The sequence below is a fragment of the Barbus barbus genome (genome assembly GCF_936440315.1).
Source record: "Barbus barbus genome assembly, chromosome: 36".
Taxonomy (NCBI): Eukaryota; Metazoa; Chordata; class Actinopteri; order Cypriniformes; family Cyprinidae; genus Barbus; species Barbus barbus.
This window is the reverse complement of record NC_136714.1, coordinates 25,356,432-25,383,890: the sequence shown is the minus strand read 5'-3', so window position 1 is coordinate 25,383,890 and position 27,459 is coordinate 25,356,432. Positions and strand designations below refer to the sequence as shown.

Below are 27,459 nucleotides of genomic sequence, written 5' to 3'. Positions count from 1 at the left end.
AAAGCAGCGTCACATTAATGAATAAGAAAATAACAGTGTTCAAGCTGTAAAATTAAGCAAATTCTATTTCAGCTTTAAAGTAGCTCCATTATTTAGCTCAGTTTAGTTCATAAACCGTGTCAAATTTCATAAATTAAATTTTAATGCTGTCAGTAATTGGTCACTTTTAAAAACACTAATTTATTTTGTTTTTAATAAATATTGTTCAATAAATATGTAACATTATATATGTAAAAAGTCTATACAAAACTATAATAATATCATCTGATCTTGTAAAAAAAAAGTAATAATTATCGACCTTTTATATATTGTACATTTTCAAATTGGTATCTTGATTGTTGTTTAAACTACTGTAAATTATGAGTAGCTCTGGAAGCTAGATAAATCCTATTATCTTGTGTAATTAATTTATTTCACCTATTTAACATGTGACTGTTTGGAGAAGTGTGTACGCTCAGATTATTGATATGCAGGTTTGTTTGAGTTGTCTGAGTCAAGAGGATGGATATGTTTTGCACCTGCATTTAGATCCAAAAATCATGAGATTTATCGTCTGTAAATGAGAGAATGCTAAACAACACGATACTCCCAAAACAAGATAATAATTAGCGACGCTGTCTGGCATTATGTTTATGATTGTGTTGTTTTAAGCCTTTTTGGCGTCACACCAGCTGGAGTCACTGTAAACACAGAGAAAGATAGAGCCAATGCAGGGTAAAGGAAGAGCTCTTCATCCAGAATGCAGTGAAGTCAGGTTACCGTGTTTGTTTTTAGGAGGCGTCACTAAAGGTCAGCGTGTTTGGTTGTCACTTAATTTATTAGCAAGCTTTGTTGACGTTCTTGTGTGGCTTTAAAGTATAAAGAACACTTAATCTCCAAAGTGAATATTCCATTGAAAGCAGCGTTTCTGCTGTTTTTTTTATCATCTCTTATTTTTCATCTGTATCCCTTTGTTCCCTTCCTCTGCCAGAGTATTTTGTCTCTTCCTGTTCTCCTGTGATATCAGGTTCCTGGTTTTTTCTTTCATTCGGGGGTTGTGTTCAGTGACCGAGGGCAGGCATGCAGAGATGAACTGAAACGCTGTCCTCAAGCAGCCCAGAGGATGCAAACGAGATTTTCGGATGAAAATGGGTCTCATTCACTAACCATGAGTAAAACATTTGTATGAACATTTTCATGCATAAAATGCATGAATTTACTTTTCAATTTAGGATTACAGAAATGATTACAGAATCGCTCTGTGGAGCTAAAAAATAGAAAACAATCTATATATACAACTCGAATTCCGGAAATGTTGGGACGTTTTTTTATCATGAGCCAATATTTTATTCACAATAGAATACCGATAACATAACAAATGTTTAATCGGAGAAATTTTAATTAAATTTTTTCTACAGGTCTCAAAATAGTTGGGACGGGGGCATGTTTACCATGGTGTAGCATCTCCTCTTCTTTTCAAAACAGTTTGAAGACGTCTGGGCATCGAGGTTATGAGTTTCTGGAGTTTAGGTGTTGGAATTTTGTCCCGTTCTTGCCTGATATAGGTTTCCAGCTGCTGAAGAGTTCGTGGTCATCTTTGACATATTTTTCATTTAATGATGTGCCAAATGTTCTCTATAGGTGAAAGATGTGGACTGCAGGCAGCCCAGTTCAGCACCCAGACTCTTCTACTACGAAGCCATGCTGATGCAATAGCTGCAGTATGTGGTTTTGTATTGTCCTGCTGAAATACACGTCATCTGGAGGGGAGCATATGTTGCTCTAAAACCTTTAAATACCTTTCAGCATTCATAGTGCCTTCCAAAACATGCAAGCTGCCCATACCGTATGCACTTATGCCCCCCCATACCATCAGAGATGCTGGCTTTTGAACTGAACGCTGATGACACGCTGGAAGTTCTCCCTCCTCTTTAGCCCGGAGGACACGGCGTCAGTGATTTCCAACAAGAATGTCAAATTTGAAAAAAAGAAGAAAAAAAGACTTTATACCATTTTGGATTATATCCGCTGGACGGAAACTGCGTACGCTCTTCTGTGTCAGCCGCACCGTGCAGATATGTCTTTTACGCATATTTACGCTTTGATTTGAACGACAACAGCGCATCCGGTATGCAGCTAACACAGAAGAGCGTACACAGTTTTTTTTTGCACACAAAGTATTCTCGTAAAATTGTAAAATTATGGTTGAACCCCTGATGTCACATGGATTATTTTACCGATCTCCTACGTTTCTGGACCTTGATCGTGTAAGGACCCTTGCTGTCTATGGAGTGTCTGAGAGCTCTCAGATTCCATCAAAAATATCTTAATTTGTGTTCCGAAGATGAACGGAGGTCTCACGGGTTTGAAACAACATTTTGAGTGAACTATCCCTTTAATTAACTTAAATTAGTTGCTAGATATTCTCCCAGCTGAATCTTTTCAAATTTTCTTGATTTTTCAGCCCTTTGTTGCCCCCGTGCCAACTTTTCTGAGACATGTAGCAGGCATCAAATTTGAAATGTGCTCATTTAGTGGATAAAAGTGTAAAATGTATCTGTTTAAACAGTTGTTATTTTATTGTGAATAAAATATTGGTTCATGTGATTTGAAAGTCTTTTAGTTTTCATTTTATTAAAATGTAAAAAAACGTCCCAACATTTACGGAATTCGAGTTGTAACAGTTATAGCTATAATAAAATTATTAATAATTATATTAAAAACTGCTTGTTGTTTTATTTGTTGTTGTTGTTATAGTTGTTAATGAATCCAGATTATTAAATTTCTAGAAACTGAATTACTAAGTGAGTCTACAGTAATTCTGGGATAGTTTTTATACCTAATAAATATAATTAAATATAATAATATCATTAATAGCTTATTTCAATAATATTTTAATAATAATGGTAATATTTTATTATTATTATTAATCCATATTATTCCATTTCTAAAAAGTAAATAACAAAGTGACTCGACAGTAAATCTGGGATGGTTTATATAACTGATAAATATAAATTGTGTTTTCATAAATGCTTTCATGTGTAACTTCAGATGTGTTTTGCACATCCATTGCAAATTTTCAACACTTTTTACACAATTATTAGTGAATGAGACCCAATATGAGCAAGTTCATGCTGTTTACTAGTCGCCACCACAATATAAGTTTGTGTTTTTTAGCACATTATTATGCATTTGCTAGGTTATTCTGGGTGGCTTTCTTCCTTAATATTATGCCAGACACGGTTTTGCATAAGAATGTAGATCATATCAATTGTTTTTATCAACTAAAAAGATGTCGACTTTTTACCTTTGTATCATTTACCTTTGTTTTATACATTAACAAACTAAATCTGATCAGCACTAATATCAAATTCCTAGTTGCACATATAAATACCAGCCCTATTAAGGGCAACAGAAGGCGGCTTATACGCCTAATACTCTTTTCTGTCATTCTTCTTTACGTGATGAAACGTCTGTCAAAATGTTTCTCTTTGTTCCTTTTCGCTCTCTCCGGCATTCATTCTCTTTGCTGTTAATAGCATTCCTGCTGCGGGTCAAGCTGGTTTAGCTTTAAACACTTTCACAGAATCTCTAAATGCAGGTGAAGGATGTGTTCAAGGAGAACGGCATGTTTAAAAGGGAACGTCCCCTTGTTGCGCAGAGCTCGGTTTTCCAGATTTAAAGTGTGCTGGAAGTGCAACTCAGGACACAAACACATCTTTTGGCTGCATAGGGTTGTTGAAATGGCTTTGGTCCTTAACCTCCTTAAGATGCTAAAAAAGTTCTTGATGTTGCATTATACATTTAAACAAATAAAAATTAAATTTTATGCAATTCAAATATATAGATCTTTAATTTAGGCCAAACTTTTGTGCAGGTTCTTCCGATCAATGTATATTGATCAGTGTTCAAATAGAACCATCTGCATTGCAATTGCATTTTAATTGCCAAAACATTCAGCTATGGATAAAAGTGTTTTATTTTGTCTCCATTTACCATGTTTAAATCTGTTCTGCAAAATTCCATGGATTTCTCCCCAATAAACAATAGATAAAATGTGGAAAAAGTCACCTGAAGTTTCATCCGAGCATCCATTTATTACTGCGCAGCTGATTGATGTTATGGTTGGGTGCGTTTCACTTGAGACGCATGTAAACAAGAGAAGTGGTCAGATCAGTGAGGAAAGAGTCAAGCGTGTGGGACCACACACACACACACACACACACACACACACACACAGGATGACAACAACAACAGCAAAGCAGAGTTTGAGTCTATACTAATTATTTGACTTTTGTAGGCCCAATACTCCTATGAAACAGATTTTTACATGTAAGTGGTGCTTGAAAAATACACTGCCTCAATGCTAGGGTGATGCTATGCATTTTTGGGCCTGTGGTGTATTTTATTTTTAGCACAATGCTATGCAGTTGTTATGGTGTTCTGGTGGTTGCTACACTATCAGAAAATAAAGCTACAAAAGCTGTCACTTGGTGACAAAAGTTACACCTGTACCTTATTAAACCCTAAAGACTGCGTATTAGTACTTAAAGTGTGTATATTAGTACCTAAATGGTACATTTCAGTACCTTTTGAAAAGGTACTGCACTTAAGGGATGTAAAAAGCTGGATGGCCACACATTTTCTGAAATGTAATGATATTAAAACAGATTATTTCATTTGGAGAAACAGAAAATTTTGCCTCTGTAAATGTAAATTTGGGTCACCTGGCTGTGTACAATAAAGTAGTTGTGAAACATGTAGGTGTCTGGTTTGACAGAGAACTCAAATTTGACAAGCAAATTAACAATGTTGTTAAATCATGCTTCTTTAATCTGAGACTTCTAGCTAAAGTAAAAACGTTTCTTTCTGTTAATGACCTTGAGAAACTCATCCAAGCCTTAATTTTTTCACGACTCGATTATTGTAAAGGATTGCAATAATCCTTAAACGGCTTATCTCCAACGTATATTGATGCCTTAGTAAAACGTCACACTTCTGCTAGATGCTTGAGATCTTCTGATCAGCGACTTTTAACAATTCCCAGATCTAGATTCAAATTTAAGGGTGATCGCGCTTTCTCAGTTGCTGCCCCGAAACTGTGGAATTTGTTACCTGTGAGTATTAGATCAGCTCCGACTATCTCTAGTTTTAAATAATTGTTAAAACTTATTAACTCAGGCTTTTAATCTCTCTGGGTGCTGAGTTTTATGTTCTTTGTGTCTTTTCTGTGTGGTGCGACGTTATGGTCTTTGTATATTTATGAAAATGTTTTTTCTCTATCTTTGTACAGCACATTGGGCAACAATGGTTGTATTAATTTGTGCTATATAAATGAAATGAAAATGAATGATAACTTTTGTACTTATTTTCTAAGAGTGTAGGTCTTTATTAGCTGTCAAAAGAGCCAAGGCCCAAATATGATTATGTCTGGTCCCTACATATTTCTCAGTCCCCTCCATTAAAGTATTAATTTGAACTATGTTCTTAACGCTTAGAAGTTCAATATTTTGTTTTACATGCATTGGCAAACAAATGTATTATAGGTGTTAGGTTGAGTTTGTGAATTTTTTTTTTTAATGCTTTTGGAAGAATTTCTTCTGCTCACCAAGGCTGCATTTATTTTTATCAAAAATCAGTAAAATTTTGAAATATTATTACTATTTAATAACTGTTGTCTTTGTGAAATGTAATTTATTCCAGTGATGCAAAGCTGTATTTTCAGCATCATTACTCTAGTCTTCAGTGTCACATGATCCTTCAAAAATCATTCTAATATGCTGATTTGCTGCTCAATGTTGAAAACAGTTGTGCTGCTTAATATTCTTGTGGAAACCATTTTTACAGGATTATTTGATGAGTAGGATGTTTAAAAGAACAATGTTTATTTGAAATAGATATCTTTTGTGACATTATAAATGTCTTTACTAACATTTTTGATCAATTTAATGCATTCTTGCTGAATAAAAGTATCAATTTCTTTTCTAAAAAATCTTACTGACCCCAAGCTTTTGAATGCTAGTGTGTCTGTAAGCAGCGTTGGGGGTTTGTGGTTTACAGGAAGTTGCATGCTGCTCACATCTCTATGGTGACCACCAAGGTCCTCCGGGGGGCAGGTATGCGAGGAATGCTGGGGGCATTTGAGCAGAAGAGTTCAGAGATGCAATCATGGATCGTTAATGTGCTGATCCGAGATGGTATATCAAGGCTCCCTGCTCCAATAAACGTAAAACGTTAAAAAAATAGTCTCACGCTCATGCTGATCTGAGTTATTTAGAAAAATGTTCAAGCTGCTCTTTTTTACACCGTATTATCTCCTTTAAAGGGATAGTCTTCCCCAAAATTTTCATTTACCCTCATTTTGTTCTAAAACGGTATGCATTTTCTTTTTTCTTTGAAACACAAAATAATATATTTTGAAGAATGTTTATAATCGAACAGTTTCAGTTTCTATTGACTTCCATTGTACTTTTGTCCATACAATGGAAGTCAATGGGAACCGAAATTGTTTAGTTACCAATATTCTTCTAAATATTTTCTTCTGTGTTCCACAGAATAAAGAAATGCATACTGAACTTTTAGGGGTGCACCGTCCCTTTAACTAAACGTTTGTTTGGAACGTCTTTGTGTTGTCTTTTATTAGTGGTGTGTTAAAGCTTTCAAAACCCTTTAAAAGAGCGTGATGACACCTTCTCTAACTACAGGAATGCTGTGTCAACATTACAAGCTTTTCTCAGTGAGATTGGAGGGCTGTCTAAGCTCTTACAGTTGCATTTTGTGCAGTAGATACTCCTCATACACAAACACAAATATATGGTTTCAAAGCACTCCACTTTTTAGGCTCATTTTACAACTACCCAAGAGTTAAACAGTTGAGTTTTACCGTTTTTTAAATCCATTCAGCCGATCTCCGGGTCTGGCGGTAGCACTTTTAGCGTAGCTTAGCATAGATCATTGAATCGGATTAGACCGTTAGCATCTCGCTCAAAAATGACCAAAGAGTTTCCATAATTTTCCTATTTAAAGCTTGACTCTTCTGTAGAAGGTGTTCACATGTGATGCACACTTGTTGTCGACCTGTTTTTAACTTGATGAGATCATGGTTGTGATGTTATAACCAGGATAATCCCTGAACAAGTTCTTAAAGTTTTAGTTAAATAGTCTGAGAACAGAACAGGAAGTTTAGATTAGTTACGGACATTTGATCATGCGCCATGCATCGTTTTATTTTGAAAAGAGTTGTTTTGTTTTCTAAGATACGAGTGCTTTAACTGTTTGTGATTTATAAAGCGTACATGTCTAACCTAAATGTTTGTTTGTGTTTGTAGAGAGTGTTGTCCAGGTCCTTGCTGTTCTGACCCGCGGCCCCGCAGTCCTTCCAGAGACGGCAGATGCAGTGGAGGAGTCAAACTACGCATCAGAAACAGGTGTGCATGTGTAAAGAGCTCAACCTGCTGTTGATCCTCGTTTGGTTATCACCCGAGTTATTTTAGTATTATTGAGATACTATTTATTAATAGTTTGAATTCATTTTTTTAAATTTAATTTTTATTTAATTTACTTATTTTTTTGAAGTCTATTTTTTATCAATTTTTATTTCAGTTATTTTAGTACATCGAGTTAAAATGAAAATGAGAAATGTTTGCAACTGGCTGAAGTTAAAAGTAATAATATTTTATTTCAGCTAAAGTTTCTTTTATTTCAAGTAACACAAATGCTTTAATGGTTTTAGTTTTAGTTAGCTAGAATATCCCTGATCTGCACACAAGGTCATTCATCAGAGGCATTTCTAAGGAAACAGAATCTCGCTTTTATTTTTGAAACAGGAAATGAATGTGTCTCTCACAGGAAGAGGAAGTGTTGAAGTGGATTTGGGTTTGTGGTTCCCAGTCGGTCATGTCAGGGGTGCATCCCGTCTCTGTTTACTCTAAATCCACTATTATTGAGTTGTTTATGGGGTTTTCAAGGGGAGTTTTTGGAGAACGGCAAGATTTAGCTGTTTTCTCACATACCAAAATGAACTTTTCCATTCTGTCTGTTTTTCTGGAGTACTGTGTACAGACGCTGTAAATAGCGAGATGGCCCAATCCTTAATCTCACTTTTATCCGAATAAGGTTTTAATGGAAAGAGAGTTGAATTTGGCCATTATAACAGGCTAAAAGACGCACTTACATTAAAACTGGGACCTAGTTGGCATCAATCAGTTTATATGTCCAATTTCTGTATATGTATATATAAATATATAAATATATATATATATATACATATATATATACATACACAGTGCCCTCCAAATGTATTGGAACAGTGAAGCCAATTCCTTTATTTTTGCTGTAGACTGTAAACATGGGCAACAAAACCCACCTGTCAGTCACATGTTCCAATACTTTTGGTAACATGACAAATGGGTGGGTTCAAACAAAAGGTGCTATCTTCTAAGTTGTGTATCAGATCCTGATGAAAATACCTGTAAATAAAAGCTGAAATGTTCTGAAATCTACAGCAAATCTACAGCAAAAATAAAGGAATTGGCGCCTTATATAATTTTTTTATTTTTAATTTTTTTCAAAATTTCAGGGTCTGTAAGATTTTTTTTAAAGAACTGAATACTTTTATAGGGCAAGGATGCATTAAATTGATCAGAAGTGAAAGTAAAGAGTAAGTTTATGTTAACTAAATACTGTTCTTTTTAACTTTCTATACATAAAAGAATTTTGAAAATAATGTTTCCACATAATTTCAATACATGAAATGTTTCTTGAGCAGCAAATCAGCATATTAGAATGATTTGTGAAGGATCATGTGACACTGAAGACTGGAGTAATGATGCTGAAAATTCAGGTTTGCATCACAGGAATAAATTACATTTTAAAATATATTCAAATAGAAAACTGTTATTTGAATTTGTAATGATATTTCACAATTTTACTGATTTTACTGTATTTTTAATCAAATAAATCCAGCCTTCGTGAGCAGAAGAGATTTCTTTCAAAAACAAACAACCCCAAAACTTAGTGTTTTTAATCATAATATACAATATACTGTCATTTCAAATACATAAATATATGAGAAAGGAAATTTATTTTGCATTGGTCCGACAGATGGCGCGCTGATCGCCCCAGAGACACAGCGACAGATAACGTGCACAATATTCCCACCCTTCTCATCTAAACACAGATACTGAACGTGACTTAATTTTGCCCATATTTAGTTGTCATCCTCAAACCCGCCAGATGTGTGAGATTACCTAGTTTGAGTGCTTGTTTTGGATGCTGTGCTCTGAACATGTGGTCATGGACGTCGTAACGCTACACAAGAATAAAAATACGTACAAAAAAAATCGTTTAGGCGGTCTGTTCCTGAGTGATTTGACATTTTTGAGATGTTTGGTGTGTAAAAAAAAAAAAAAAAAAACGATGACAACCAAGACAGCAGTGTTCCAGGCCCACCCAACAGTTTAGAGCAGCTATTTATATGCGTGTACGTGTTATTGTACACAGACATTAGGTATGCAGAGAATGATTACAGGAAGTGAGTCTAAGGTGCCTTGGGATGAAGATTCAAAACCCTGGCATCTTAAATTCTCTCTCATCTTTCTCTTTCACTTGCTTGGTTTCTCCATAACACTGTAGTCGGTTCTTAGAAGAATCTTCTTTTAGGATGTTAATAACGTCTAGTTCACTCGCAGTTCATCTGTCATGTGTGTTTTGCTCCTGGATTGTGAACATTCCAATGTTATTCGCACACTCCGAGGTAGGATTTCCCATAATCCTACAGTGACATGCATTAATAACCCAACCTGTCTCCCCCTGGATAGCTTTAGTCTGATGAACCATGTCAGCTTAAAGAACTCTGAAGACGGTTGCTTCACCCAGACTGCAATGGTCATGAGATCCCATCCAGATGTAAAGTTGCATCCCAATTTTGCTCATATAATTTTACATTGAAAACATTGGTGTATATAATAAGAATGTATTTATTTATTTGTCTTGTCTTCCTGTAAAAAATATATCTAATAGATATGCTAGGAATATAAACTTATATTGGCATTGAATCAAGTTTTTTTCTTTTTCTTTCTTTCTTTCTTCATTTATTTATTAAAGCATAAACCTTATTAATTTTGTTACATTTCTCTAAAAATAAAACTTGCGTCTTATGTAATTTTGTTTTTGTTTTAAAGATATTTAGATATTTTTACTGGAAAACAAGACATAAATACTGAGCGAGATTTATTTTATTTTATTAATATATAGGTGTGTGATGTTGCACACTTCACTAAATAAACATAAAATTTTAAATAATGCACTTAGTATTAGCAAACAAACAATATGTGACATGGGAGTCTGTGGAGATGCAAATACATCCGTTCAAATTCTGGGGCTTTTTTATTATTTGCAAGAAATGAATGTTTTATTGAGCAAGAATGCATTAAATCGATCAAAAGTAACAGTAAAGACATTTAAATTTTTATCCCCCCAAAAAATCTATTTAAAAAATATGCTGTTCATCATAGAATTCTGGACAAATTACACAAAAATTAAGCAGCACAACAATCAGCATATTCCAATGATTTCTGAAGGATCATGTGACACTGATAATTCAGCTTTGCCATCAAAAGCAAATTTTGAAATATATTAACATAAACATTTTCCTATTTCACAATATTACTGTATTTTTGATCAATTTGAAAAATGGTGAGCATAGGAGACTTCTTTAGAAAAAAATAAAAATGAACAGTGTTGTGTATATATACCTATTACATAATAAAATTACATGCTGTCCCATCACCGTCGAGGTACGTTAAGTGCATGGAAGTATGCAAATTGTGATTTAACCTGCGATCTCTTCCATCACAACTATATCAGACACCTCTCCAGACAGACAGTATTTAGCGAGCATCTCCATTCTCCTCTCGAAGCCCACCGTTCCCGCCTAATCCAATTCTCCAATTTCAGCTTCCTCTCAAAACAGATTAGCTTAGTTGACGGGCCGTGTTCCCAGGGATCAGATAAGGTTTCTGCAGCGGGACACACCCTCTGTAGTCTGGCCCAGCCGGGGAGGCGACGAGAAGGCCCGAGAGAGACGGTTTTGGGGGTTTTGTGTGGGTCAGACCCTTTGGATTCCGTAGGAGTCAGGTTACCATGAGAGCGCAACGTGAAGCGTCTCTCCTGGGAACGATGGCATGCCACGGAAATCAGCAGTTATTGTACTCGGGTGATGCAAAACCTCAGGTTCTTCTGAGGGTGAACGGAGCAATATGTCACCACGTCGCTCACATCCAGTGGCCTTGTTCTGCAGACAGGTGAAGACACCTGTGCTATTATTCCCTGCAGGCCCGGAGACGGCTGTCAGCGATACATGAAAGCAGCCCTGCGACACACCCCAACTATGGCCTTCCTGTTCCCATAATGCCCTCTGGGCACGGATAGGCTTGTTGACTTGTCTGGGATCACGTGGATGATCTTGATGACGAAGAGGGAGAAAAGAAAGGAAGCGAGGAAGATGCACACAAAAGCCAGTCTTTGTTTGATGTTATGAACGCATGCTATCATGTGTTCACAGTTGCTCCCGGCTGTCTGTACGTTGCGTTATTTCACTATTTATCCCAGTTCCTTATATCCAACACTTTCTAATATCCAATCTCACAAAGGAAGCTTTTTCCTCCATATCTTCATTTTTGAAATATGTTTGTCCAGTGCTGGCGAGGACAGGATGTTTATTCTAGTTCTTATCGTGACCTTTTTAATGACGCTTAATTGCGTGTTTTTGCGTCGTCAAACTGCACCCCGCCAACCTTCCAGCCGCTTCGCATTTTACTCTAAATTTATCAGAAGACTGCTAAAGACAGCATGGAGCTGCTCGGGGCATTTTACCGCAAAAATCTGCGGAGGAAGCAGAAAACGAACCTCGGAAGATCAGACGGGGCGCTTTGCAAGGCGCCGTCGGAGGCCAGCGTCAACAGTCTGGCCACGGGATTGATCTCTAAAGTGCTGAGACTCACTGCAAGGTAACTACTGAGCGCTCGGTAAGGGAGGATAGCGAGGGAATGATGGGTTGCAGGTCAGGTAATGCTTTAACCAGGATGCTACTGGGTTTGAGGAAAGGCCTTGACTACGTGCTTTATAAACTTGCCAAGTTAAAGGAAATTCAGATTCTGTCATGATTAAGTCACCTCAAACCTATAGAGCTGTCTGTCTTATGTGGAACATAACCCCATTCACATTCATTGAATGGGATTTCATTTTTAACTGTAATTACATTTCTAATTCTAATACTAGTACAATTTATAGTCGCTTTAAAAGAAGTTGGTTTTTTGGGGTTTTTTGTCACTTTATTTTAAGGACAATTTCTCGCTATTAATAAACTAACTACAACTTTTGCCTCAAACTCCTAATTATTGCTTAGTTAAGGTAGTTGTTGAATTTAGATATTGGGTAGGATTATCTAATGCAGAATATGTTTTATAAATACTAATAAATAACCAACATGCTTAGTAATATGCATGCTAATACGCAACTAGTTAATAGTGAGAATTGGTCCCTATAATAAATTGTTACTGATTTTTTTTATTATTATTATTATTTACTGTATATACTGTTATAATATGTCTTTGATTTTTAATTTTAGGTTTTCATTTGAAATTTTAGTCATTTCAGAAATTGTTTATAAATGTTTAGTAATTTCATAATGTGATTCAGTCATTTGTATTAGTGTTTTTTATTTTATATATTACTGTTTAGGTTTTATTTATTAGTTAATATTTATTTATTAGTTGATATTTTAGTTCCATTTTAGTTTATTTATTTGCAGCTTATTCATTTTTGTGTTCCATTGTGCTCCGTTTTTTTTATTCTAATATTATTTAATTTCATAATTTTTTTTTATTTCAATTTACAAAAATGTTTAAAAAGTTATATTTTTAGTTAACGATAATCACCCTGTCTTAAAGTATTTTATATTATGACATATAAATAATCAGGTCATCCAGGGTATGAATCCACAATCTGAATAGGGAATGATTAATCATTACAGCAACTATTTTAAAAAATGCAACAATTATCCTCCCTATATAAAATATCTGTGATACTGTGAATCTACTTTTAGATCAGCGTTTCCTGTTTACATGACAACTTCCGATCTAACTGCTTTTCGAACCGTCATAAGGTGTTCAAAAGCGTTTTCTGTTATTTGCTCAACACTGATTGCAAGCGTTTTACTTATGGGAGTCATTATGACAGAGCTTGTCCAAATCTTGAATGGTCAGAAAGAGCGGCCCTTTGGAAGAGGGTGTGTTAAAGCAGCAAGAAAGTCACTTCCATAGCAACATGTCATAAAAGCCAGATGTTTTGCAGATGCAGTGTCAGATCAGTCTCCATAGAGCAGGGTCAAAGTTCGAGGGAGTGGGTTGTTAAGGAAACAATCTATGTGGAGGCTAAGACACTTCATTGTCCTGAGAAATATGATCAGTCTGAATCATGTAGGTGCAGCTTTGTGGAGGGTATTCCAGCTCCTCAAACAAATAATTTTTTTTATTTTATAGTGATTTATTATAATAGTACCGTTTCTTATTTTGTTTAATATATTGGTTTATTATTGTCATAATGAGATATAAATATATATATATATATACACACACACAAGTTGCATTAAGAATTTAAAGCATTTGAAATCACAATTTTTATCAGATAAGAAGCAATTCGATTTTTTTTCCCCAAATCGTGCACACTCCCTACTTCCTAAAGACTTTCCCACCGCTTGCACTACAATACTCTTGCCTGAGAACTTTAATGCTCCATTCAAGCACAGAGTTACAGAATGGCACAATTCTAGAAGAGCACTAACAGAGGTATGTGCTACATTTGCCCAGTCAGCTGACTGAACTTGATCTTTAGTCTCATACTGGCTTTGTCTTTCTGGCTACTGATCTCACACCATCATTAAAGACCTTAGTAGGTCACTTCAGTCAGCAGACTGGTCGGGCACAAACTGGTATATTGTGTGTGTGTGTGTGTGTGTGTGTGTTTTTGAATGTCTGGAGCAGCAGTAGGTACAGACAGTCTGCTGATCGTTATATGAAAAACATTCATTATGTTCCACGCTGTTTGAAACCAAAAATGTTTTTGTTTTAGACAATGCCAGCATTCTTGCCATGTTTCAAAAACACTTTGCACTCTGTGCCCAAAAAAAAAAACAGAAATAGAAATCTACTTCCAGCTTTCCAGAATAAATATTTATAATATATAAATATTCAATCTATCAGTGACTAGATTAGGAAGTATCTATTTACTGATGTTTACATAGTGAGATTCTGGTAATCAGGCAGTGCCACATTCTTCAGGGATGTTTTGATCCTCAGTGGCCTTGACTACACAAGACAATGCATGCTGTATGTTTACATTAAACTACTTTGACTTCTCACCAAACTATGTTTTTGTATTTTATTTTAGTTTTTTTGTGAAAGCATAGTCACTATATTTGTGTTTAACTTTATGCATTTGAGTTGCATTCTGCAAAAGAAATGCATAGACTTTTATGTGTCTTTTAAATCTCTCTTACCCAGACGGAGTGAGCCTGGATCTCGACCTCATTCCTGGCATTCTACGAAGCTGGGCGAGGGCCCTCAGGACTCGGACAGCATGATGCAAGTCACCCAGGGTGGTGTGGGAGCCCCCTGGCACCAGAGCTACCACTCCAGGTCAGTGCAACTCGAACCCAAACACACCTGCAGTCTGATGCCTCTGTTGAAGAGCAAACAAAGCAACAGTCTGCCTTTCTTCTATATTTCACAAGGATAGCATGTCAGATTTGATCATGACCGAGATATAATAGTGAAGATGATATTTTTTTACAGTGCAACTGAAGGATTGGCTAAATCAGCTTAGCAATAATCCACTAACAATGAAGACATGCATTCAGAGAGAGAGAATATTGTGTGTCCTTAGTTTGGGTTGCAGCACCTGATTTGACTTCATGATGTATTTCCTATAAGTTGCAACCTCTTGGGCGATTTTTCCAATTTTATCGATTGATTTTAATTTAATATTTTGCTGCAATTTTATTTTTTATAAATCGAGGAATCGTTATTTTGAATAGAAATATTACCAAACGTTAGAATTAGACAATATGCCAATGATAACAGTAAAGAGAAAAGAATGATCCAACCACATGTTGGTGCTCGTGATTAACCACTCTGGTGTGACGCGCTCTGTGAAGGACCATAAGTAGAAGTGCCATTCACACAGAATGCGCTTTTGTGTTGACAAAGATGCAACACAGGCAGTGGAATAGGAAAAAATGATAACAGTAAAGAGAAAAGAATGATCCAACCACATGTTGGTGCTCGTGATTAACCACTCTGGTGTGACGCGCTCTGTGAAGGACCATAAGTAGAAGTGCCATTCACACAGAATGCGCTTTTGTGTTGACAAAGATGCAACACAGGCAGTGGAATAGGAAAAAATTCAAGAAGATGGGAGTTGAACTTCTTTTAACTTGAGCATGGCATTTTTAGAATGCCGTTTTATGCATGAGATGCTACAAGAGATGCGAGTGCAACAGTCAAACGTGTCCATGATTACATAGGAAAAACAATGAAAATATTATAATTTTTTTAAAACCTGTAAAGAACTACCACTGTATGTCTGATATTTCATGTTTGCTGCTGTTCATTCTTTTTATAGAACATTTATAGTTAGTAGTCTACTGGTATTATACCTTCAGTCATTTTGAATTACCTTGACTTTTTAGTTTGTTTTTTTTAAAACATTTCCCTTGTATTATTTCTGAACATGAATGTTATATAGCATGCACATACATAAACTAAAATATTTTAAATATGCTTTTGACTGTTTAATTTAAGTGGCATGTGGGTGCATATTCATAAACTAATGGCTTGAAACGTCCATGAACATTAATGTTTCTAGATATGAATGTTGATTATCTCGGTCAGAAGTGGCTTAATTGTCTTTCTGTTGATAGTTTTCCTGTTGTGTATGATCATGGACATTATTTATTTAGTTGCTGCATACTTCCCCCAAACATTCAAAAACCTTGTGCGCTTGTTATCTCGGTCATTATCACTCTATTTAGTCCAGAACGTTCAAGGGCCATCAAAGATGACACTGAAAGAAAAACATTTAGAGTGTTTGAAGGGGACCAGAGAGCTAAGCACTGACGCACGGTCTAATGAAAAAAAACATTCTTTGGGATGACACTCCCTCAACTACCCTCTGAATGTTCCCATAGCAATGGTCACCAATAGCGTTCCACTTTCTGAGACCCGGTGGTCATTGTTTGATGGACTGACTTGTGATTGGTTGATCTAGTTCTTAGAGGGGTAACTGCAGAGCTGTTGACAATGGGTCAGTGACATCATGTTAATTATGCCAGCAGAAATACCAGCGGCCTGATGCCAGCTTTCAGAATCCGGCAATCACATACCCATAAAAGGGCAGTCGCCTCAGCAGACCCAGTGCATCACACGCAAAAACATATTGCCATGATTCCAACCTTTACGTAGCCGATTCCCACAGTTTGGTAACAGATCTAACGGTGTAGATTTGTCACATTATCATTAGGCCAGGGAAGAGAGAAGAGGAAGTACGAAGAAAGGAAATCTCAATGCAAATTCACAAGAACTTTATGGATTTTACAGTGTAATCGACACCAGATATGTTGTAAACAGTCCAGACATCAATAACTTAAATTGCATTGTAACAGTTATTCTTATCAGGTGTAATCTAATCTTTGTTCTTTCTAGTGAAAAGAACAAAGGGATAAGAAAAGTCACAGGGATAGCAAACTCAAATTGTGTCTATGAACTCATTCTTATTTCATCAGTAGTAGTAAATCAATGTCTTTGATGTCCGTCCAAGTCTATAACAGCAACTAATTTAGACCGACAACCAAAACAGCATCTCGATCTGCAGTTATATTATCCCAGTAAAAATTATTGCTCTTAGGTCTATTCTTATCTTTTCCCTCATCCCAGTAAAATAATGTGAATTACTTTTGTATTTAATTTCAAGTTATTTTGTGCATTGTCCTACTGCAATTCATTTGATAGAATCTTTAGTTCAACTGTTGACCTAAGTTATTTTGGGTCATTGATGTTTTCCATTTAATCTAATGACCCTAAATAACTTGAATATACAGTAAATACTATATTACTCATGTGTCTCTTGTTTTGTTTTTTTCTGCAGTGCCTCAACCACAGACCTATCAGGATTTGAGACAGGATTCCTTAGGAAGAGCCCAGATCAGTACAGTTCCCGGGGCAGCATGGAGAGCTTAGACCACACTCACCCAGTCTACAGCTCTTGTTATCAACTATCATCATCCAAATCCTCCAGTAGCATTGATCATCTGCATAGCAAGCGGGATTCTGCATACAGTTCCTTCTCGACCAGCTCCAGTATCCCAGAGTATCTTGCGGCGGCACCGTCGTTTAACAAGGAGAGGTCATATTCCATGGAGAATGTTCCACAGAGAGAAGGAATGCAGCAGGCTGATATACGCTACATACGCACTGTGTACGACCCCCAACAGGGTGTGTCTGAAGAGCATGAGATCAGCTCTGCAGCCCTTTTGAGATCCAGTGACAGCAGAGCACAGTCTAGAAGTGGGAATGTCTCAGGCCAGATCTGTCATCGTGGCAGTGGAAGCAGTGGGAGTAGCGGAAGCACCTCCAGCTCACAACGCCACAGTGTTGGGCCAGTCTGGGATCCAGCGCACAACCGGCACTCCTATGAGAACCTAAAGGGGGCGCCTGCCCCTCCATTACGCAGTGACAGCTATGCAGCATTTCGCAATCATGAGCGTCCCAACTCCTGGTCGAGTCTTGAACATGCTCGGTCGCAGCGGGCACTTCACAAGGGTTCCTGGCATCACTCGAGTGGTTCTGTGGCAACAGGAAAGTCCTCGTTTGCTGCTGAAGGTCAGTTGCACACAGTCATAGAAAAGAGCCCCGAAAGTAGCCCCACCACCAAACCCAAACAGGGTTTTCCTCAGGCTGCACAACCCGGTCGTCTCATGTTACCCACTAGCATCTACCCTGTTCCACCTCCCGAGCCTCATTTTGCACAAATTCCAACCAGCAACCCAAGCTCTGGAAGTGTATACCCAGCACTGGCCAAGGAGAGCAAGCACAATAATCACTGTGACCACTTGGGTGGACCAGTGAAAGAGGATAGGGTCACCGTTGAAAACGGATACCAAAGCAATGCTCCTAGCTCAATCCCTGTCCAAGCTCATGTTTCGGCACAACCAAAGCTCTCCGATAGAGTGCAAGATGACACTCAAGTCAAACCTGGTTTTTATCGGCCTCATTGGCAACCACAAATGCAGAAGTCACAAATGCCATATGTACCCCAGGAAAGGAGGGACCCTTACACCCCTGTGCAACCAAGAGGAGAGAGACCAAAGTTCTCACTTGGTATGGATGATTACGACAACTACAGGCCACCTCAAGATGAAGAACAAAATAAATGCAAAGCGCAAAGCATCCATCCAGACCCATTTTACACTGGGAAAGTTTCACAAGGACAAGTTGCTCAAACATACAGAGGAAACTTCATGCAAACTCAAGGAAGTGACCACATAGTCAAACCTTCAAGGCACTACAGTGACTCTAGTGCTCTCCAGGAGAGAGGTCAAGACCTGGATCACCCCCTGACCAGACTGGAGAACGCACTTGCTGAGGTTCAACGATGCGCCAGTCCAGAGAGTACAACTAGCCAATCCAGTTTCCAAAGTGAGCGTAGCATGTCCGTGCTGGAGAAAGTAAGTCATTTTGAGAGACGGCAAGTCAAACCTCGCAGTCATAGCGGCCTCTCCCACCATGGTTCTACGGCTCGTCCGAGCCAAACGCCACGACCTTCCAGTGCCAAGAGATCCTTCTCTGGTGTAGAGGATGTGCACAACATGTTGGAGAGAAGCAACAGCTCAGTTCCTCATGGGAGAACTCAAAGTACTTCTAGCATGGCGAGTTATGATGGACACATGGATGTGCATCAAGATTTTCTAACAAGACGTGGAAGTAGTGACCATGTCCAACATCGCCAGCAACAACAGCCTGTTGTTGCCCATAAGACCTGTCTTCAAAGAAGTAAGAGCACCTTTCAGCTTGGTGAGGGGAATGGTAAAGACATCCATGGGAAAGGTGACATTCATGACATCTTGGGCACCATCCAAGACACATCTTTTAACAGAGCATATAGAGACAGCATTAAAGATGCCCAGTCTATGGTTCTGAGGTCAACTTCCTTCAGAAGACATGACCTTGGTGTTAACCCTCCACCAGTGCCAGCTAAACACATGTCTCTAGAAAGAAAAGAACCCAGTACAAGTCCAAAACCAGCTACAACATCCCCACACACTCCAAAGGAACGTCATGTTGTTCCTGTTGAAACTCCAAACAGAGCCTCTCCTCCTGACATCCCCAGTGTCCCAGCTGTTGGACCCCCAGTTTTGCGGATCTGTGGACGCAAACGATTCACAATGGACCAAAAGAAGCGATCGTATTCTGAGCCTGAAAACATGCATGAAGTTGGAGTGTTGACTCAGGAAATCAATCAGGCTGACAGGAAGGTTCAACAACAGTTTCTGGCAAGTGAGACGAGTGTTGCGAACAGACGCAGGATGTTCGAGCAGGTGGCGAATCATAACACTGACCCCAGATTTTTCTCCTCCAGGCCTGATTTGAAGCAAATGCAACAAGTTGCACTTGTTGAGTATATGGAGCGCAAAACAGGTAGAAGAGTAGACGGACGCCCAAACCGCCCACATAGCGCTTATATACAGTCCGCTTCTTCCTCTTCTGCTGACTCGCGAAGCCTTATTTCCACCCCAAGTATGAACTCTTTGCAAGAGCCAGCATACGATGGCCTCACTGGTGGTATACGAAAATCCTCCACCCTTCCAGCAGGAATGCAAAGCTCTTTTTACCCCCTGAGGGTTAGCCAAAACCACACACGGCCTGAGGTTTTTGGGCAGCAGTCACAAGGCACAAATCCTGAATCTCACAAATCAGGCCCAGTCCTGACCAGACATACCCTTCCGCAGCACTTGGAAGCCACTTTTGAGAGAGCCACCTCTGCCAGAAGCTCAGGGAGGTCAGCTTCAGCTGAGGATTTACTGGACCGTAGTGAAGAACGTCACATTTCTCAGCACTTTCGATCCAAGTCATCTCCAGTGGAGAACTTTAGTCAGGTAACACTCATTTATTAGCTGGGTGAACTTGAATGTGTCATTGGTTAGTCATTGAAGTGACGTGACTTCATACCGCACAGTTAAATTATAATGTTCATGGCAGAGTAAATTTGCTTATATTAACCCTCTTATTGGATAGTTACAACTGATTACTCACTCAGAGTTTCCCTAGCTAGAAAGCTAATGAAAAAACCCTCAGAACAGAAGAATATCATCAGTCAAGCAAACTATAAAATTTTCTCCACCAACTTTTAAAAAAATTTAAATGGTCATAATTTGCTCACATTTATGTCATTACAAACTTGTATGACTTATTATTTCTTCTGTGGAATGTAAATGAGGATATTTTGAAGAATGTTGTCCATACAATAAAAGTCAATTGGGTCCAACTGGACCTTGTTTTTGCCGCCATCAACTTGGACTCATTGTTTGGACAAAAACAGCCTTCAAAATTTAGTTTTTTTTCTCTTCCACAGAAGAAATTATGTCTTGACATGAGGGTGGGTAAATTACGACATTTTAATTTTGGGGTGAATACGTTTTCAGCCAATTATGGAACTTGGTGGTTTGTCTGTTATAGGGCAAAAGAACACTCCCTTTCCTATAAATGGGCAGATAATAATTTTTGCACCCACTCCTGGTGTTCCACAGGAAGAGGCCAGTGCTCCTCACTTCCTGTTTGGTGCCACAGAGCCTGGGTTTTAGTCAGAGATCTGACAGATGTGTAACAGATAACTGCACTCCTTCTGTGCCAGAGGGGAGGAGTTGGAGATAATGGACAACCCGTCATGGTTTTGGGTTTGAAATATTTGGAATGGTTAAGAAAACCATTTATCTAGGAGAATAATTATCCTTTATGTAAACGATAATGGTTCTGGTATGATGATGTCTGTGTACAGTAGACGCACAACTATCCTGTGAAATCCCAGACTATTCCAGCAACCCAAAATTGGAAATGGTTCAAGCAGTAGATAAAATACCAGCATGATGACACTGCTACTTGCTGATATTGTGGCTTTGCATAAACCTATGTAAAACATTCTGCCCATGAAACAAAAATCAAAACCAAGCACACCATTCAGGTCAGAGTCTCTGCATCTGTTCACAGTTCATGCTAATTGAATACGACATAGTTCAGCTATGAGGATGTTGTCATACCGTGTCTCTTTTTTATGAACTGATCTTAGTTTATCGGTAGTCATGGCATGCGCTTGAGTTTAAAATTGACATTAAAGTACAAACGTTCTCTAAACTTGAGGTAACCGTGAAATAATGATTAACTTCCTGTTCCTGGTGTATGAAACAGAAAGTGCTACAATGTCACCTGCTCATATAAAATGTTCTTTTGTTATAAATAAATTGTTCTTTTGTTCTCTCTTTGTCTAGGACTTCTTAGCCAGAGACCCTCAGTTGTTGAGAGTTTCCTCCAAGGAATCCTTTGAAAACAGGTTTGTGTATACATTAAAAAACATTCACGTCCCTTGTCTTACAAATAAAGTCCTATATACAATGTGTAGGTATTATTATGCACAGAATTCACAAACTAAAACAATCTATATTTGCATTCTATGGGTTTTAAATTAAGACAAATTAGCATTAGTAACATTTTTGTTATGGAAGAATTGTGCAGTCCTTTAAAGAGCAAGAATTTCTTTGCAAGTTCAAAACTATTTGAAACAGTTTTATGGAAATATTTACCCATAAAAGGTCTTAAATTAAGGACCAAACCTTAATCGGTCAGTGGCAGTGACAGAGTCCCGCTGCAGCTATTTTTGAGTTTGTTTTGAGCCATGCACAAATTCCCACCAGAATTTGCATTTCATTTACTTTAAAAATGACAGGTATTGGAAACCTGACAAGCAAAACATAATGATGGTACTTTCTCATTTCATATGCATGTTTTAATAGGGTGTTGGCAAACATGGGACACAAACAGCCGTCAAGTTCAGCACGTACGGAGAGGAGTTACCAGCTAAACCAGGGTCCTGTCCAGCAAAACGCACCTGTGTTGAGGCGCGAGCGTCAGAGACATTCGGACCGGCCTAGAGTGCAGAGTGCTTCAGGTCTGGCTGCATCTGTGGGACTCCCTTGCCCTTTCACCTCTCCAGGCACTGCTGCCAGCCTCGACTGGCATAACGGAGACAGACTGTATCAGCCCAACCTGGACTTTATTGCATTTCCCGAAACTGGCCCACAAAGTCAGAAGAGTCCACCGGGAATGGTACGGCAAAACTCAAGCGACACCAGCACTTCTGAAGACACCCTGAAGGACTTCCCATGTCCGGTGGCCACTCCGTCACCTCCACACCCAGAGGTTATGGGGTCACAACTTGATTCAAGGCCACTAATCCTTCCCAAGAGCCCGATTTCCCCAACAAAGCCACTTCTCTCTCTTCGGATCTCAGATTCTAATCTTGTAGATGTTCAAAGTACAGCTGTGTCTCAAGATGATGATGAAGTGTTTTTTGCGCCTCCACCACTGCCCATCAGAGAGACAGAGATTATGGAAGACTTCCCGCCTCCTCTGCCTCTCACACCCCCAGTCGAGGAGAATGTGGAAGTGTCTTTACAGCATCCGGGACCATTATGGCCCATCAGGTAGAGACACTTCTTGTTGGTCTTGAAACAATCAGATCAGATTTGAGGGATTAAAGGCTTGAACAAGATGATTTTATGTGCCAATCCCTCGTGATTTTTAAAAATGTGGGTCAGGGTTTGGCTTATGATTTGTTTGATAGGAATGTTGTTCCAAGAACAATAAACGAACATGTCAATCACATTCATCATACTAAAATGTTATAGTACAGTCACATTTAAAGGAATGTTCTGGAATGTTCTCAATATGCAGCATTTGTGACAATGTTGAATACCGCAAAAAGCAATTGCAATTCGTCCTTTTTCTTTCTTAAAAAAAAGCGTATATATATATATATATATATGTGTGTGTGTGCTATATATACACGCTATATATAGATATGAAGAGTTCATTTGCAAAAACAGATAACTGATGAGTTTTTAAAAAATTTAAAAAATCATGTTTTTTATTTTTTATCCTGCATTCCAATTCATATCAATCAAACTGCAGTTAGATTGTTCTGATTTAAATAATAATAGTTAAAAAAAATACAGCTAAGTAATATGAAAATTAATAAAAATAGAGCTATCGGTCTTTGCAAAAACTATATAAAAAGAATATATATATATATATATATATATATATATATATATATATATATATATATATATATATAATAAAATATATATAAAGGTGTATTTTTTCGGTAATGCAAAATGCAACACTAAAATTGTGGACATAGATGTAAAATATATTTACACAAATTAATATAGATTTTTGCTAAGTATTATTTTCTTATTTATCTTAGGCCATTTTTAATATCTTTTCAATCTAAATATATTATATTGTATAAACCTAACTTATTTATTTATTTAAAAAAAACATTTTGCATTTACCCAAAAAGTATTTTAAGTTTGGAAATGTATTTTCCTGTCTCTTGAAGAACATTTGGTCAAATATTTTGGCATTTGAAGGTTTAAACTAAATATTTTTCCCATTTGAAAAATATATTTCCTTAAATTGTGCTGCTTACAGCATATATTTCCATATATATTTTTGCCAGACTCTATATGGGTAATTAAAATGGAAGTTTCTGCGTTTAAATTTTTGGAGCAGAATTTAAAAGCAGAAATATGACTCTTTTTAAACTGTTTTTCAGTTTTGTTAGGTTAGTTTGCATTTTTTTTCACTGTAAAATCACTTTAACATGTATTGTGCATGTCTTGTGACTGCACTATTGAAACAGTTATTAATTTACAAATTAGCTCCATTTACTTTTTCTAAATGCCTGATTTAACACAGATTTTGCTTGTGTTTTATGTTTTTCAAAAGAACAGGAAGGATTTGGTGGAAATTCATTTTTGTCATGCCGTCAATTGTACCGAACCCCAAATATCCTTCAACCTCATTAGTGTAACATGATTTTCTGTCATTTCACACTGCAGCAACCGTGAGAGTCTGACTGAGGCAACAGCCCATCCAGAGCCTGACCGCACGACTCCATCGGTGAGCCCTGACAGCACCAGCGCTGCCTCTCAACCCCAGTCGCCTGTCAGCACTCCTCCAGAGCAGGACGCCTCTGAGATACTGGGACCCGACTACCATCTGCTGTCCAGACGAGAGCGGACGCAAGCCGAGCTGCTGGTGGAGACTTTAGCCCGAGAGCTGGTGAGCCATGACACATCCCTCACCTCGCTCCTGGACACCTGGGCGGGTAAAACCACCCTCGATCTGATGGAGGACATCTTCCCATCACACGGCAGCCTTCTGAGGTGAGTGTTGAACAGATGGTGAAGGTAAAGCACAGGAATCATGTATATAGCGGTACCCAGTAATCAGGTGGATTTCATGCTCACAGGACCAATGAACACAAGAGCTCTTTGTTTAAAGCTGATTATATTAGTGCTCACAGGTCATGGCCTAATTTTCTTGCGATAACTCTGTTGTAAAGATAATGACACACTTCGTCTCTGTTACGTATGTAACCCTCGTTCCCTGAAGGAGGAAATGGAGACGTCACGTCGGTGACCGACGAATTGGGATCTCGCTTAGAGAGACCAATCCACTACGAGTGTATCTAAACGAGTCAATGCACATTGGCATGTGATTATTGCATCCAGCTGCTGCTGATCACAGCATGAGTATAAGTAGGCAGCAGGTGCAGCGCATATTCAGGTTTTCGCTGAGGAGCCGAGCCGGTGACCCGGCCGCTCAGCGGTGGTACAGCAGCCGTGGCAACGGGACGTGACGTCTCCGTTCCCTCCTTCAGGGAACGAGGGTTACATACGTAACCAAGACATTCCCTATCAGTCGGTCACTCCGAGTCACGTCGGTGACCGACGAATTGGGATCCCTACCAAAGGGCCACGGATACTGCCCCTTCCAGTGTCCTGTGGAAGCCTCCTGCGCCACTATTTTTTGGCGCAGGTCAGGGCTTAGCACAGAAGACCAGTTACTGTTGCTATGGCACTACCTAATAATAAATGGTAAAAGACAAAAAAAAAATTATGAAAACTACAAATATAAAAAAAGTGTTTACTACTTTTTTGTTTTATAATTTTATTAACTTTTATCATTTAGTATTATTAATAAATACTATAATTGTATATAAATGATACTAAAAATACAAAAATAATACTAAGATGGCTGATATGTACTGAATGAAATTTCATTATATATAAAAAAATTAAATGAATAATAGCAAAAATGGTCTAATAGCCTTAAATCTATGTTACATAAATATCTTTATCTTTTGACGAGATTATTAGTAGATATTTCACCAAGCAGACATGGTTATTTATCACAAAAGCCAATAAATCGGCCTGGCTGATATAAATTATATCATTACTCCAAGTAAAGAATACCGTGGTCCAAAAACATGGCCTTCCTTAAAAAAAAAGAAAAAAAAAAAAGCTTCAATGTAATAAGATCTCCATGTGTGCTCATATAAAACAAATACACTGATCCGAGGTGCCATATTTTACAATAATTTGAAAGTGTTTGAAGAAGGCATGAAATATATTCATTGATAACAGGATTTACAGCTTATGTCCAACACAAACATACCAACGGCACGCTTGGAAAGATATCAAACACATGGGAGCGCCTAGATAAAACAGTTCTCTCACCTCCTATATCCAGAAAACAGATGATCTTGATTAGTTTTGTCAGATTTTTCGTCTCTCACGCTCTTGGTGTGTAAAACTTTTACTGTCTATAATAACAGGCGACGCGTTAATAAATGCAGAACTACACTGACATCTAGTGGCTGATCATGAAATACACATTTCACCATCAACCCACTGAATGTAGAAACTTGTGACACACTCAGATACTAGACAGAGTTTTGAAGACATGCTCATAAAATATATTGTTTAATAACAATATTCTGTTTTCTTTCTTAAACTTGCATTATGCATTATGATTATGCATGCATAAATAATTAACAAAACAGTGAAAAGTGTGGAACTGCCATGTATTTTTGGACATGATACCATGACGTTTTTTGCACGTGTACTAGGATAATAGCTTGTTTTTTACATTTATGCATTTGGCATTTTGGTTTTTATCCAAAGCAAATACATTTTCTTAAATCGGTTTGTGCATTTATTTGCTGTATGTACTATGGTAGCACCACACTAAATTGGTTTAAAACATCTATCTATCACTTATAAACAGTTTTAAGCCTGATTATTTGCGGTGTGTGTGATTGTTCTGTCGAGTCGCTGAACTAAACGTGTAATTACGTGTGCTCTGTTTGACACGGGGAATGTGGATTTTAGCCATTCTCTGTCTCTCTATCTGACAAAACAGGGCATTCAGGAGTAACACTCTTTGTTTGTGTGTTTGACCTCCATTAGGACTCAGCATGGTCCAGATACTCCCTCTCAGGCTGTTCCAAGAAAAATGGAAACCAACCTGGACGACGACGAAGATTACTTGAATCAGAAGAAGGTCAGATACACATTTATAAATTAACATATAACAAATAAATAGGATAATATAATTAAGAAATGTACGTAACTGCAACCTATCAAAAATATATTTCTAATGCATGACTATTTTTATACATGCATTTTATATATTTATATGTTTCAACGTCTAATAATACTAAAACCTATCAAATCTATTTATATTTGTAATACATAAATTGTATAGAAATATTTGAAATGTTTAACATTTTATAATAGGAAATATATTTTTATAGGTTCGTTTAGTTATTTATATTTGTAATTTTTCATATTTTTTAATTATTATTACTTTAATATTTAATTATTTCATTATTATTTCAATTATTTTTAATGTCTAAACTAAAACCTATCAAAAATATAATTATATTTGTAATATTTTTATACATACATTTTTTATATGTATGCAAACGTTTTATAATCTAATAATAATTAGTAAATATAAGCACTCACCAAATATAAGCATATAAGCAACCTACCAAAATATATTTTTATATTTGTAATGCATAAATATTTTTTTATTTTTATGCGCACATTTTATGTTCATATGTAAATAATAATGGAAATGTTTTAACATCTAATAATAACTAAGATGTATAAGTAACTAAAAGCTATCAAAAATATATTTGTATTATAATTTATAAATATTGTTTTTTTTATACACAGATGTTATATATTTGTTTAAAATATATGTATAAATATTTTTTATATTTCATGTAAATATGTTT

The 27,459-nt window shown here is 37.2% G+C and overlaps 1 protein-coding gene across 2 annotated transcripts in view; it reads left to right on the top strand.

Moving 5' to 3' along the window:
• LOC306855471 (protein Shroom3-like) overlaps nucleotides 1–27,459 on the top strand; it is a 92,342-nt gene that overhangs the window by 60,251 nt on the left and 4,632 nt on the right. The window contains exons 3-9 of one of the 2 annotated variants that reach the window (XM_079394215.1): nucleotides 7,308–7,406; nucleotides 14,541–14,675; nucleotides 17,182–20,188; nucleotides 21,575–21,636; nucleotides 22,097–22,786; nucleotides 24,209–24,535; nucleotides 26,624–26,717. In XM_079394215.1, coding sequence (XP_079250341.1) covers nucleotides 7,308–7,406; nucleotides 14,541–14,675; nucleotides 17,182–20,188; nucleotides 21,575–21,636; nucleotides 22,097–22,786; nucleotides 24,209–24,535; nucleotides 26,624–26,717 — 4,414 coding nt within the window. Of the gene's footprint in view, nucleotides 1–7,307; nucleotides 7,407–11,795; nucleotides 11,988–14,540; nucleotides 14,676–17,181; nucleotides 20,189–21,574; nucleotides 21,637–22,096; nucleotides 22,787–24,208; nucleotides 24,536–26,623; nucleotides 26,718–27,459 lie in introns of those variants that run through there. The other variant, XM_079394216.1, reaches the window with a different exon arrangement.